We start from the raw sequence: 13,182 nt of genomic DNA on the forward strand, positions 1-13,182 counted from the left end.
TTGTGTTTATGGCATTGGACACTGGAACATATGAATACTACTTTTATTTCTGTTTGCCTTTTTAGGCTTCTTAATCAAAAAATACACCGGGCAGATATGACAAATAACTCAAGTATACACAGACATTACCGACATATTTTATACTTTTATACTTTCAAAAAAAGATTTAATTGCGGAAATAGTTGATCTACAAGCTTACAACGTGTCTGGATGTGACGCGTTGTAAGCTTGTAGATCTGCTAGGCCTATTTCTGCTGTTTTTGGAAAATGTTTGAAAAATTATGAACATTTTTCAACATGGAAATGATTATGCAAAAATGATTGCGATTATCTAAAAGAATTGGGATTACGTAGTAAATGCCAGCCCACGGCAAAAGTTTCCAAGTGTCTAGTCTTCTAGAGACATCATCAAACTCTAAACACTTTTTAGCCCAAGTGCCAAAGTTTATTATCTCTGCGTAGAGAATTAAAAAAAACAATGTTTCGGCAGATGCAACTGCCTTCTTCAGGTTATTGGATTGAGATGCACTCAGATCTGAAATCAGATTAATCTGCAAAAAAAAGAATTCAGAGTTGAGGAAATTTGATAGGCATAACAGAACTGAGTTTGAGGTTAAATATGAACACTAGAGGGTGACAATTGCCATCCCCTGAGACCCCAAAATGATGCTCCTGTCTGCAACCCAGGTCACATCAAAGCAGTGGTGGAAAATGTACTCACATTTTTTACAAGTAGAAGTATTGCAATGTAGAAGTACTCTGTTAGAAGTATGGAATTAAAAAAATACTTGAGTAAAAGTACAAAAGTATTGGTATCAAAATGTACTAAAAGTACCAAAAGTAGAAAGTACTCATCATGTAGAAGGTCCGGTTTTACAAGGTTTCAAATGTATACAATTTAGCAGACCTATAAGCTTGTAGATCGGCTATTTTCAAATGGCCGAAATATATAGGGCTGTGGTTACTGTATAATAAGAAACCACTGTTAACTATAATAATCAAAATCAACGTAACTAGTGACTTAAGTTTTCAAATAATTGTAGTGGAGTAAAAGTACAATATTTGCCTCTGACATGTAGTGGAGTAGAAGTAAAAGTATTGAGAATTGGAAATACTCCAGTAAAGTACAACTTGAGTAAATGTACTTAGTTACTTTACACCACTGCATCAAAGTCCTTGTTCTATTCCTTCATTTCAGACCAGTCTCTACAGTCCAGCCTGCAGGTAAAGATGAGTCCTGCAGCACCAGCCAGGACTGTTTCCATTAAACAGGAACCTGAAGACTACAAGGACCTCAGTAAGTAGTTAGTTCCATGCTCTCTCTTTCTTTTATCATGTTGTAGGGCTGTCTCACCTTTAAACTTTTCACTATAGTATCATTATAGAAATATGTCACAATAATGATAATATGATAATAGGGATGTGTTTTAGCAGTTAGACACGGTTAACCGTAGTGTGACGTCATATTTATACAAATCAACATTGCAGTGCATATCACAAGCCTTATTCCCAGTGGTGTAAAGTAACTAAGTACATTTACTTAAGCACTGTACTTAAGTACCCTTTTGAGGATTTTTTTATTTCCCATTTTCAATACTCCTCTACACCTCAGAGGCAAATATTGTACTTTTACTCCACAACAATTATTTGACAGCTTCAGTTACTAGTTACTTTGCAGATTTAGATTGTTCAGCCCTATATATATTTTGGCCATTTGAAAATAGCCGATCTACAAGCTCACAATGCAACCTGAGATCTGGTATTTTCAAAATATTTTAATACATTTTGAACTTGTGAAATGGGACATTCTGCACAATGACTACTTTTACTTTTGGCACTTTAAGTACATTTTGATACCAATACTTTTGTACTTTTACGCAAGTAAATTTTGAATACCTTATACTTCTACTTGTAACAGAGTATTTCTACACTGATACTATTGATACCTTTACTTAAGTAAAAAATGTGAGTACTTTTCCCACCACTGCTTGTTCCTAGCAACTGTATCATATGTAGCAAGACTGATGTCAGTACTTGAATGCAGTGAACAAAGCCATTACAGACAGAGCCTACATCATGACTTCAAATCATATGTGATTATTTCAAACTTTTGCCTCGATTACGATTAATGGAAGATTTAAAAAAAAGTTAAAATAGCAGATCTACAAGCTCACAACGCGTTGCAGAGCTTGCAGATCTGTTGTATTTGCTATTTTTGCATGCCAGTTGTGCACCGAAGTATAAATGATATGCAGGCCTTTGTTAATCAGACTAGTTGATTTAGTCGATTATAAAACATCTTGTTGATAGAAAAGAAAAAAACGTTGCTTCTCGATTATTTAAGATGATTTTGATATATATTTCCGTTTAATTGCCCAGTGCTACTACAGGGTTAAAAGCACCCAGTCTTTCTGGAAATGTTTTCCACTGCCTTGTAGTTAGGGTTGGGTTTGCCCAGTCTTTGGAAAAAAAATGAAAAAATACTTCTTTAGACCGTATATTACTTCTGTTTTACATTTAAACGTCAGTCCTTATTCTATTCCTTCATTCCAGACCAGTCTTTGGTGTCCAGCCTGCAGGTGAAGATGAGTCCTCCAGCACCAGAGCACCCAGGACGGGGGAAGAGAGAGAGACGGTTACCCCAGCACTTCCAGGACTTTGAGTGGGGTCACTGGGGTGAGTGGGTTACAAGGGACAGTGTGGGTCGCCTCCTGGTCGGGCGGTGTAGTGTTCTAGGCCAGGGGTCTTCAACCTTTTCAGGCCAAGGACCCCCTAGCTGAGAGAGAGATGAAACAGGGACCCCCTCTATATTGTATAAAAGTGTGTTTCAGATAAACTTTGCTGCTCTTTTTTCCCCTGTACTCCTATAACTCTTTGACAAAAATAGCCGATCTACAATTATTTTTGGCTAAAGTTCTCCTCAGAAAAGGGATGCTAGGGTTCAAGTGGTATTATGTAAAAAAGATCATATCATAAAGATTTGGCGGACCCCTGTTGTAACTCTGAGGACCCCCTAGGGGTCCCGGACCCCCTGTTGAAGACCCCTGTTCTAGGCCCAGCGTGTCTCTGAACATGTTCTGTTTTGTATATTGTTTTTTACTGTCGTTTAATTAAGTTTCCGTTTGTTATGGGAATGCGTTGGGGCCTGGGGATAGATTAAAATGTCAAAATGTTTTTAGGCACGTAGGAGTAGAATGAATGTGATTAGATTGGCCAAAGGGGGGTGTCGGAGGGTGCAATTATGATCAAAACTAAACAACACAACAACAAAAAACAACAAAAAAAATCTCATTGGACACCCAGAGGAAAGCACAACTCTAATACCCATAAGTCTGCATATTTAACATGGTTTAAAGTGGATTGATTCTGATTCACTCACTAAAAATGTAAATCATGAATGCAGATCATTTTTTTCTTTATTCGGTTTCCCAGAGCTCATTTTATGTGTATCACGTGATCCCAGTGTAATAAGCACAGTTGCACGCACGTTTAAAGTTGTTTTATTGGTCCCTGACTTTATTGTGTTTTTTTATCCTCGATTGTCTTTTAACCTTCAATGTATGAAGGATAATAATAATAATAATAACTTAATTTGTATAGCACCTTTCATACAAAATTGCAACCCAAAGTGCTTCACATCAAGACAATAAACAGTAGAATGCCAGAAAAATAATTGGCAAACAGAAACATAACTAAACAATGTAATTAAACTAAAAATCAAGTAAAAATAGGGCAGATTTATACACAATCAAAAATAGAAATAGCAATATAAAATAGAAGTAATACAAAATAATAAAAACTAAACGTGAATACAAGATGAATTTGAATAAATGCCATGTTAAAAAGATAGGTTTTTAGTTTACTCTTAAAAACACTGAGAGAACTTGGCTTTTTAAGCTCTAGTGGTAATGTATTCCACAACTTAGGGCCATAGACCCAGAAAGCAGCCTCACCAGTGTTTTTATGAGAAGCATCGGGAACCTCTAGTAGGAGAGCGGAGGAGGATCTGGTTGAAACATAAAATTCTGTAGACTCCTTGATGTATAAAGGTGCTAAGTTATTTAGTGCTTTGTAAACAAATAAAAGCGCTTTAAAATCAATTCTAAAAGATACAGGTAGCCAGTGTAGTGTTGATAAGACTGGACTAATGTGATCTCTTCTTCTAGTGTTGGTTAAAATTCTAGCTGCCGTATTTTGAATTACTTGTAGTTTTCTAAGGATGTTTCCAATTAAATGAATCAAATCAAATAATGTTAACATTACTGGTTGCAAATCAAGGCATTAGTTTTGCCATTAAAGGGCTGGCAAAGAACTGTGCTGTCTCTGCCATAATTGGTAGGCGCCACATATGGCAGAGACGCTGTTACTTGTACCCATAGACTACTGAGTGATACGCTTATTGTATCATGAAGACTATGCCATGATTTTGTGAATGTAACCTTAACTGTACCTTTAATATTTGTGGCCTTGTGTGCTCTCCTTTTTGTGGACATGAATAAATTGTGTGTGTGTGTGTGTGTGTGTGTGTGTGTGTGTGTGTGTGTGTGTGTGTGTGTGTGTGTGTGTGTGTGTGTGTGTGTGTGTGTGTGTGTGTGTGTGTGTGTGTGTTTTCTGTTAAAGATGATGTGCCCTTGATAAAGAACATTAAGAGCCCTTCACCAGCTCACCAGCCCCTGACTGCAGGTGAGGATTTTAAATGCATTATTTATTTGTACTCTCTCACACACACACACCCTCCCTTTCTCCTCTTTTTTTCTTCTTTAAATTACTTAAGTGTAAATTTGGAACGTACTCATATAAAGGTTAAAGGACCACTTCTCCTATTTTCAACCTACTATATCTTCATATAATTGGTCCTCTAATGCTCATTACAAGATGGCACCATTTCTGCCTACTCACTCTGTGTCTCAGAATAGGGCTGTGGACAGTTCAGAAACCTGACTACTAGTGACATCATCGGTAGGCTGGTTTGGTCATATCAAATGAGATTTCAAACTTAATTATTATTATTTTTGGCAGAATCTGCTTTGTTTGTGTTTGAGGCCTGTCTCACCATGTAATGTAATGAGGAAACTATTTTGGATTATCAATTTCTAATGGAGCAATGGAGCAAAATATCTCGACAGTATTTGGAGTTACATCACGACAAGGTAACTACACAACAGGTAACACAACCAAAACCTCTGCCAAATTGTCATTACACTTTAATGTAGGCGCTAATGAAAAGGGGAATAGAGACATTCACAAATGTGGGATGAATGAAGTTCAAGTGATGAATCTAGCGTATTATTACCATTTTTACAATGCGTTTTCTTTATTTCAAGTATACCGACACAGTATACAGACACATATGATGGACAATGTTCGGAATTTGGGGATGGATTTTGGGTCACTGCTCAAAATCCAAAACGGCCTTCTGTTCCCTCTGTTTGACATTCAACCTTCATCTACAACCCATGTCACATAAAAGTCCTTACTCTATTCTTTCATTTCAGACCAGTCTCTACAGTCCAGCCTGCAGGTGAAGATGAGTCCTCCAGCACCAGCCAGGACTGTTTCTATTCTACAAACACACCAGAGAATTCACACTACAGAAAATCCTTATTGCTGTGATCAGTGTGGGAAAAGCTTCAGATACTTGCCTACTCTTGAGACACACCAGAAAACACACTCTGGAGAGAAGCCTTTCTACTGTGAAGAATGTGGGAAGAGTTTTCAAGGATCGAGAACATTTGAGATCCATCAACGCATTCATACTGGAGAGAGGTACTGCTGTGGCCAGTGTGGCAAAAGCTTTGTCAATAAGGCAAATCTTGAAACACACCACTTGATACACACTGGAGAGAAACCTTTTCACTGTGACCAATGTGGTAAGAGTTTTCATCAACGATCAAATTTAAAGACTCATCAGCGCATCCACACTGGAGAGAAGCCATACCGCTGTGGTCAGTGTGGAAACAGTTTTGCTCACAGTGAAACATTAAAAAATCTTCTGCTCCTCCACGCTGGAGAGAAGCCTTACTGCTGTGATCAGTGTGGGAAGAGGTTTCGTTCTTCAAGTAAATTATTGTTTCATAAACGCATCCACACTGGGGAAAAGCCTTATTGCTGTGGCCAGTGTGGAAAAAGCTTCACCAAAATGGCTGATCTTGAGGAGCACCAGAAAACACACACTGGAGTGAAGCCATGTTTCTGTGAACAATGTGGGAAGAGCATCAATTTAAAGCATCAACGAGAGTATCCATGCTGAAGAGAGACCTTACTGCTGTGAACAATGTGGGAAGAGTTTCGCTGGTTCAGCAAAATTTAAGCGTCATCAACGCACCCATACTAGAAAGAAGCTTCGCCCCAACTGTCTTAAAAGTCTTTAAAAAAATCACACCCTGTGTGAAGGAAGCGGCGCCTTTGATGAGCCCTGTGCTCAAACTTACATATTTGTTTATAGCCCAGCCAATAAGAATACAGAGGGGAATACATACGGACGGACATACATACGGACGGACATACATACGGACATACATACACACGGACAAAGTCAGATATAGAGCGGCTGGCGCCGCTTAAAAAACACTGCAAAATACACACAGGAGAGAAACCTTTTTACTGTGACCAATGTGCCCTGATAAGCAAATCCCCAGTTATATAATTCTTATTCCCAAAGTAGTACATACACGAAGTACATACACCTATGTTTATTTCAGTGGTGGAAGTACATTTAATCAAGTACTCAAGTACAATGTTGAGGTATCTTTACTTACTGGAGTATTTTCAATTCAGTACGTTTACTTATACTCCACTACATCTCAGAGGCAAATATTATACTCCACTACAAGTATTTGAAAACTTTATAGTTACTTGTGACTTTGTAGATTTGGATTATTATTACAAGACATACATTTCTCTTCAGCCCTATATACATTTTCGACCTTTTGAAAGTAGACGATCTACAAGCTCACAATACGTTGCGACGCGCAGGCAACACAAAAGGTTCTTGTTTGGTTGGACTCTGGGAACTCTATGCCTTTACTGTTGTATTTCTGCGCCTCATGTATATATCTGCTACCATATCTGCAGATATTTTAACCATTTAATGTTTAATGTGTATTATGTATATATATTTTACTCTACTCATATATCTGTAATGTCTCACCTGTTTTCCTTTTTCTCTATTCTTCTTTTCTTTCCTGAAAGTTTGTACGAGAAAAGAAATTTCATCCACTTTTGTTTTTACACATGTGAACCTGTGTTGTGACAATAAAGTACATCATTTTTGGTATCTACACTTTCTTTGGTTTTGGTTTTGTTACTTTTAGCGTAAAGGAATAGTTTAACCCGAAAAAGACTTTCTCTATTGATTACCCACCCCCTGGAGCCTTGAATTCATGGAGATTATTTAGTTTTTGTTGCATTCTGTCTGCCTGTCTGTCTGTCGTCCAGTGCTCTAATCCGGTCTAAAGCTCATTTGCACGCACACATATATGCACGTACACAGGCCGTTTCCTGTGTACCTGTATGTATGTCTGTAATCCACGTATCTCGAGAACCATTCGACCCACCTACTTCAAATTTGGTCAGTCGGATAGGCGGTTGTCCAAAACCACCAGAAAAGACTCTGGCCATGGTTCAACTGAGCCAATTGATTGCCATGACAACCCCAGCCGTAGCTTGATTTGGCCCATGGGCATGCCCATATATGGGACAAGGACAGACAGATATAGACATCTCCATATTAGGACATTAAAGGGCAGACGGACAGATAGAGACATTTCCATATACGGACAAATTATGAAAATCTGCAAATCACTGTATATGGAGATACCAACTGGGCTTCCTCCAAATATTGAGATAGACTCTATCTTCCCTGACTCTATCTGATAGAGTCCACTAATAAATAACGTGCCAATTTCAGGACAGTGCATGAACTGAATCAGCGCCTGTGGAAAGCGGTAAGTTGTAACCGTTGTTAAGCATGTATGGTTAGTGCGTGATGTCAGACTAGAGCTGATAAGCCTATATAAGATGTGAAAATGGCTTGAGACTCTTATTCAATTAAGTGCAATTTGAATGAGGGTTGTCTTGAGTGAGTTACTTTTGTGAGAGAGGTAAGAGAGAAGGCAGAGAGACAGAGACAAGACGTACATACAGGACAGGACAGACAGCGAGAGAGACAGAGAAAAAAGACAGTAACGTCCCAACAGACCTACACTCTTTCCCTGATGTCTTGCGCAGGAAGGAAAGTCCACATCTGTAAAGAGTGTGGCAAGAGTTTCAGTCAGTTATGTGACCTAAAGCGTCACCAGCGTGTCCACACTGGAGAAAAACCTTTCCACTGTCAACGGTGTGACAAGAGTTTCAATCAGTTGGGTAACCTAAGAATACATCAGCGTCTCCACACTGGAGAAAAACCTTTCCACTGTCAACAGTGTCACAAGTGTTTCAGTGAGCAATGTAATCTAACCAGACACCAGCGTATCCACACTGGAGAAAAACCCTTCCGCTGTCAGCAGTGTCACAAGAGTTTCAATCAGTTAGATCACCTAAAGATACACCAGCGTATCCACACCGGAGAAAAGCCTTTCCACTGTAAACGGTGTGACAAGAGTTTCAGAGATATAAGTACTCTGAAAAAACACATTCGTGTCCACACCGGAGAAACACCTTTCCATTGCAAACAATGTGACAGGAGTTTCAATTTGAGAAGTAATCTGATGGCACACCAGCGTTGCCACACCGAAGAAAAACCCTTCAGTTGTAAACAATGTGACAAGTGTTTCAGTGCGTTAAAGAATCTGAAGAAACACCAGCATACCCACACTGGAGAATAAACCAATGGTCAACAATAGAAGGCCTACAAGCTTGCAACGCGCCGTGAGCTTGTAGGATGGCTATTGTCGGGCACGCGTAATGAATCGGGCCTCATACCCCACAACTCTGATCACCAGAGGATTCTGAAAACTTACTTACTTACTTATGCCTATCGCTCCTTTTCATGGAGCATAGGCCGTTGACTACAGTCCGCCAGAGTCCTCTATCCTGGGCCTTCTTTTCCAGCTCTTTCCATGTCAGTCCACACTGCTTGATGTCAGTCTCAAGGTCCCTGCGCCAGGTGTTCTTTGGCCTTCCCCTCTTTCTTTTGCCTTGCGGGTTCCATCTAAGGGCTTGTCTCATGATGCTGGTAATGGGCTTCCGGAGTGTGTGGCCAATCCATCCCCACCTTCTTCTCTTAATCTCCTCTTCCACTGGTGGTAGACCCGCTCTCTGCCAGAGATCGATATTGCTGATGGTGTCTGGCCAGCGAATGCTCAGGATCCTCCTCAGGCAGCTGTTTATGAATGTTTGTACCTTCATAGTTGTGGTCTTTGTTGTCCTCCACGTCTCTGATCCGTACAGTAGTACTGGCTTGACGTTTGAGCTGAAGAGTCTGAGCTTTGTCCGCTGGCTGATTTCTTTAGAGCTCCAGATGTTCTTTAGTTGGATGAATGCGGCTCTTGCCTTGCCGATTCTGGCTCTGACGTCTGCATCCGTGCCGCCCTGACTGTCTATGACACTGCCTAAGTATGTAAAGGCTTTTACTTCCTCAAGTGCTGTTCCCTCCAGCATCACTGGGTCTCTGTTTGTTATATTGACCTTGAGGATTCTTGTTTTCCCTTTATGGATGGTGAGGCCAACTTGTGATGAGGTGTCTGCCAGCACTCTTGTCTTCTCTTGCATCTGCTTTTGACTATGCGAGAGCAGAGCGATGTCATCCGCAAAGTCTAGGTCATCCAGCTGTGATGTCATTGTCCACTGGATCCCGTGTCTCCTCTGTGTTGTTGTGACCTTCATTATCCAATCGATGGCTAAGAGGAAGAGGAAAGGGGACAGTAGACAGCCCTGCCTGACTCCAGTCTTCACGTGGAAGCTTCGAGTGAGCTGACCACCATGGATGACTCTGCATGTCATCCCTTCATAGGAGTTCCTTATCAAGTTGACCAGTTTTTCTGGGATGCCATAGTGTCTGAGCAGTTTCCAGAGGGTGTCTCTGTCAACACTATCAAACGCCTTCTCGTAATCTATGAAATTGATGTAGAGTGGAGAGTTCCATTCCACTGATTGCTCAACTGTGATACGGAGAGTTGTAATTTGGTCGACACAGGATCTATTCTGCCGGAACCCTGCTTGTTGGTCTCTTAGCAGTGGGTCCACAGCTTTCTTTATTCGTTCCAGGAGAATCCTGTTGAATATTTTTCCTGGCACTGAGAGCAGCATGATTCCCCTGTAGTTATGGCACTGACTGAGGTCTCCTTTCTTGGGGAGTTTGACCAGGTATCCTTCCTTCCAGTCTGTTGGAATTTCCCCTTTCTCCCAGGTCTCCTTTAACAGTGGATGTAACATCTCTACCGAAGCATCTATGTCTGCCCTCAGTGCCTCTGCTGGGATGTTATCTGGTCCTGTCGACTTTCCGTTTTTCTGAAAACATCAAAACAATAATGGTGTGCACTGTAAAAAAGAAGTAAAAAAACTGCGGGAAAAAGTCTGGCAGCAATCTTAACTTCCATTTACTTGCCAGGGTACAGACCATAGACTCTGGCCACAAGTGCTGCTTCTCTGGTCTGGCATTATGTTTTGAACTTGCTGTTTTCCCGGTTGAAAAAAAAAATCATCTTCCCCATTACTGACCCACAAAAATCCAGATGCAGCCTCATCCAAGGTATAGGTTTGGCCACTCCCCTGGATGTAATGGTGCTGCTGCTGGGGTGGTTTGGTTCATAGGTTGGACTGACATGCATGACATTTTTGCAGTCCAACTCTGCTTTTTGGCCACCAGCTGCGAGCCAATGTTTTTCCTTCTCGAGGCCCCAGATGAGGCCTTATGAAGTAAATCATGAAATATATAAACTTCATACTTTTTTTTTACTTAGGATTTTTAACTTCTTATAACTTCCATTGATGTAATGTATTTTATATGTTCATCGTGCTACTTTTTATTGACAATCTGTATGAATGTAATATTGCACTGTCTGGAGCTGTTGAACAGAACAAATTTCCTTCCGTATTAATAAAGTATAATATCTAAGCTAATAATTTAATGACCGGCGGAGTCTCCGGTAGGAGTCTCAAAGAGTCTTCTACTCCGCCAGGTCATCAAATTATTAGTTCAGGAATAAGACAAAAACAAGAACATCTCCATGAATTCAAGGCTTCATGGGGTGTGTAATTGATAGAAAAAAAGACTATCCCTTTAATACTTTAACTTAAAGCTGCACTATGTAACTTTCATCTTCTACCCCGGATTTTAACCTGGGCTCCTGCGCATTTTTTTTTACCATTGAGCTAATAGAGCATGCCTGCTTGCTCAGGGGATGAATTTAATCTTGACCTTCAGGTCAAACGTTTTGCAAACCAGAAACAAGATCGTGTCAAAGGTCATGTCTCACCTAGACACAGGATCTAAATGTCTTAATAGAATAGCAGGGAGACAAAATATTATATATAGTCGTATTTGTCGTAAATTGTGAGTTAAGCACTTATATGCCCTATCCTATATATATAATACATTTCTAAAACCAAAACCCCCCAAAAAAAACTGCCACTGTGTGGGACTAAACACAAAAACAACATATCAATGTCACTAACAAGACACGCCACAACGTGCAGAATTACTACGCGCAGTCTGTAGGCCACTTCATACTGCTCAGCACACATCTGCCCCCTCGCAGCATAATTAATTGCGGCCAACACAAACTCACAACATTACAGTCGGCCATGTTGTTCCTTAGCGTCATCGCCGACCACCGCCCAACAAGACCCAAGTGAGGTCAGACAACACACTCCATATTTGGGCATAGCTCCATTGGGAACATCTCCTATTATGGCTTTATATATTATAGAGACCAACAAACACAAAGCACCGCGCAGCGGATAGGGGGGAGGGGCGCGCAGCGCCCCGACCCTCTAGTTTAAAACATAGTGAAAATAGTTTATCTACAAGCTGTATCATGATATTTTGAGCTTGTAAATCCGCTTTTTATTTCTGATTGTTTTTATTTTATTTGTAAATGTCAATGTACAATGCATTGATATGATGTAGTTTTAAAAGTGTGTATAGCCTACTTTTGGGTACTCCAGTTACAAATATGACATGACAAATATGATTAACTTTCACATGTAGTTGATCATATTTTACCAGGAGTATCAATACATTGACTAGTACAAGGGTTTGTGTACTATGTCCACTACTGCATACAGGTACACTTACATGTATGGTACAGTGGGGAACTGAGACATCTTTGCAAACGTGACACATTGAATCACTCCACAGAAATGCACAAAAGTATTTGCATCAGCTCCACAAAGTGTTAACCACTTGAACCCCAGCCTCCCTATTCTGGGGGAACCGTTCAACAAGCAAGTTCACACACGTTGTGAGCTTGTAGATCAGCGATTTTGGCCAAGAGATTTGGTGTAGAATGAAGAACAGCATCAAGCACAGTTGCAACTCAGGTCTGTTTGACTGAGAACAGAGGTTTTAAGTGGTTATCCATTCCCATCCAACTCTTAAAGAGTGCACCGATTAAAACTAATTCAAACGTATTGTTTTGAAGCAATGGAAATGAAGGTATTAATCATATTGTAGTTATACGGTTGTTACAATTTCAATGAAAATGTCAAGTAAGAAGAGACATATGCATTTCTATTCCAAAATGTAAAAGGCAAAATACAGGTACAGTATGGTACTGGGGAAATCTTGAATTTTCCTATACATTGCTAACCTGGCACTACAGAAATGCACAAAGTATTCTGAATGAAATATCAGCTGAGTTGAGTTATGGGGTGCCATGTTTTATGGATTGAAGGTAAGAAATAATATAGATTGAATTGAGGTGCCCACTAGATGGCAGTACTAAATCACAAATGGCAACCTGTTGAATTATGATCGGGATGGAATATAAGATAACTAACTGCAAGGCAAGCCAATGATTTGGCTAATACATTAGTTTTTGTTTTTCATACTTTTTTTTATAGATTTGTTCATATTTGTCATTGTTTTAATAATTATAAAAGCCACAGACAGACTTAACCACTCATCATTGTGAGCTTGCCTTGTAGATTAGCTATTTTCTGTACTTTTGTGTAAAAGAAGAAGAAAATATCTTAAATTAGGCAATGCGCATAGGTAATGCCCCCTAAACACCATATAAG

The 13,182-nt window shown here is 39.9% G+C and overlaps 1 protein-coding gene across 1 annotated transcript in view; it reads left to right on the forward strand.

The window, feature by feature from the left end:
* LOC311054769 (uncharacterized protein) overlaps positions 1–8,289 on the forward strand; it is a gene marked incomplete at its 3' end in the record, with an annotated part of 35,786 nt that extends 27,497 nt beyond the window's left edge. Inside the window, exons 8-11 of the mRNA XM_084070774.1 lie at positions 1,199–1,297; positions 2,554–2,676; positions 5,496–5,521; positions 8,230–8,289. Coding sequence (XP_083926900.1) covers positions 1,199–1,297; positions 2,554–2,676; positions 5,496–5,521; positions 8,230–8,289 — 308 coding nt within the window. The remainder of the gene's footprint in view (positions 1–1,198; positions 1,298–2,553; positions 2,677–5,495; positions 5,522–8,229) is intronic.
* Positions 8,290–13,182: the final 4,893 nt, after the last annotated feature.

Source organism: Gymnoscopelus microlampas, assembly GCF_963454915.1.
Source record: "Gymnoscopelus microlampas genome assembly, chromosome: 11".
NCBI classification, from domain to species: domain Eukaryota; kingdom Metazoa; phylum Chordata; class Actinopteri; order Myctophiformes; family Myctophidae; genus Gymnoscopelus; species Gymnoscopelus microlampas.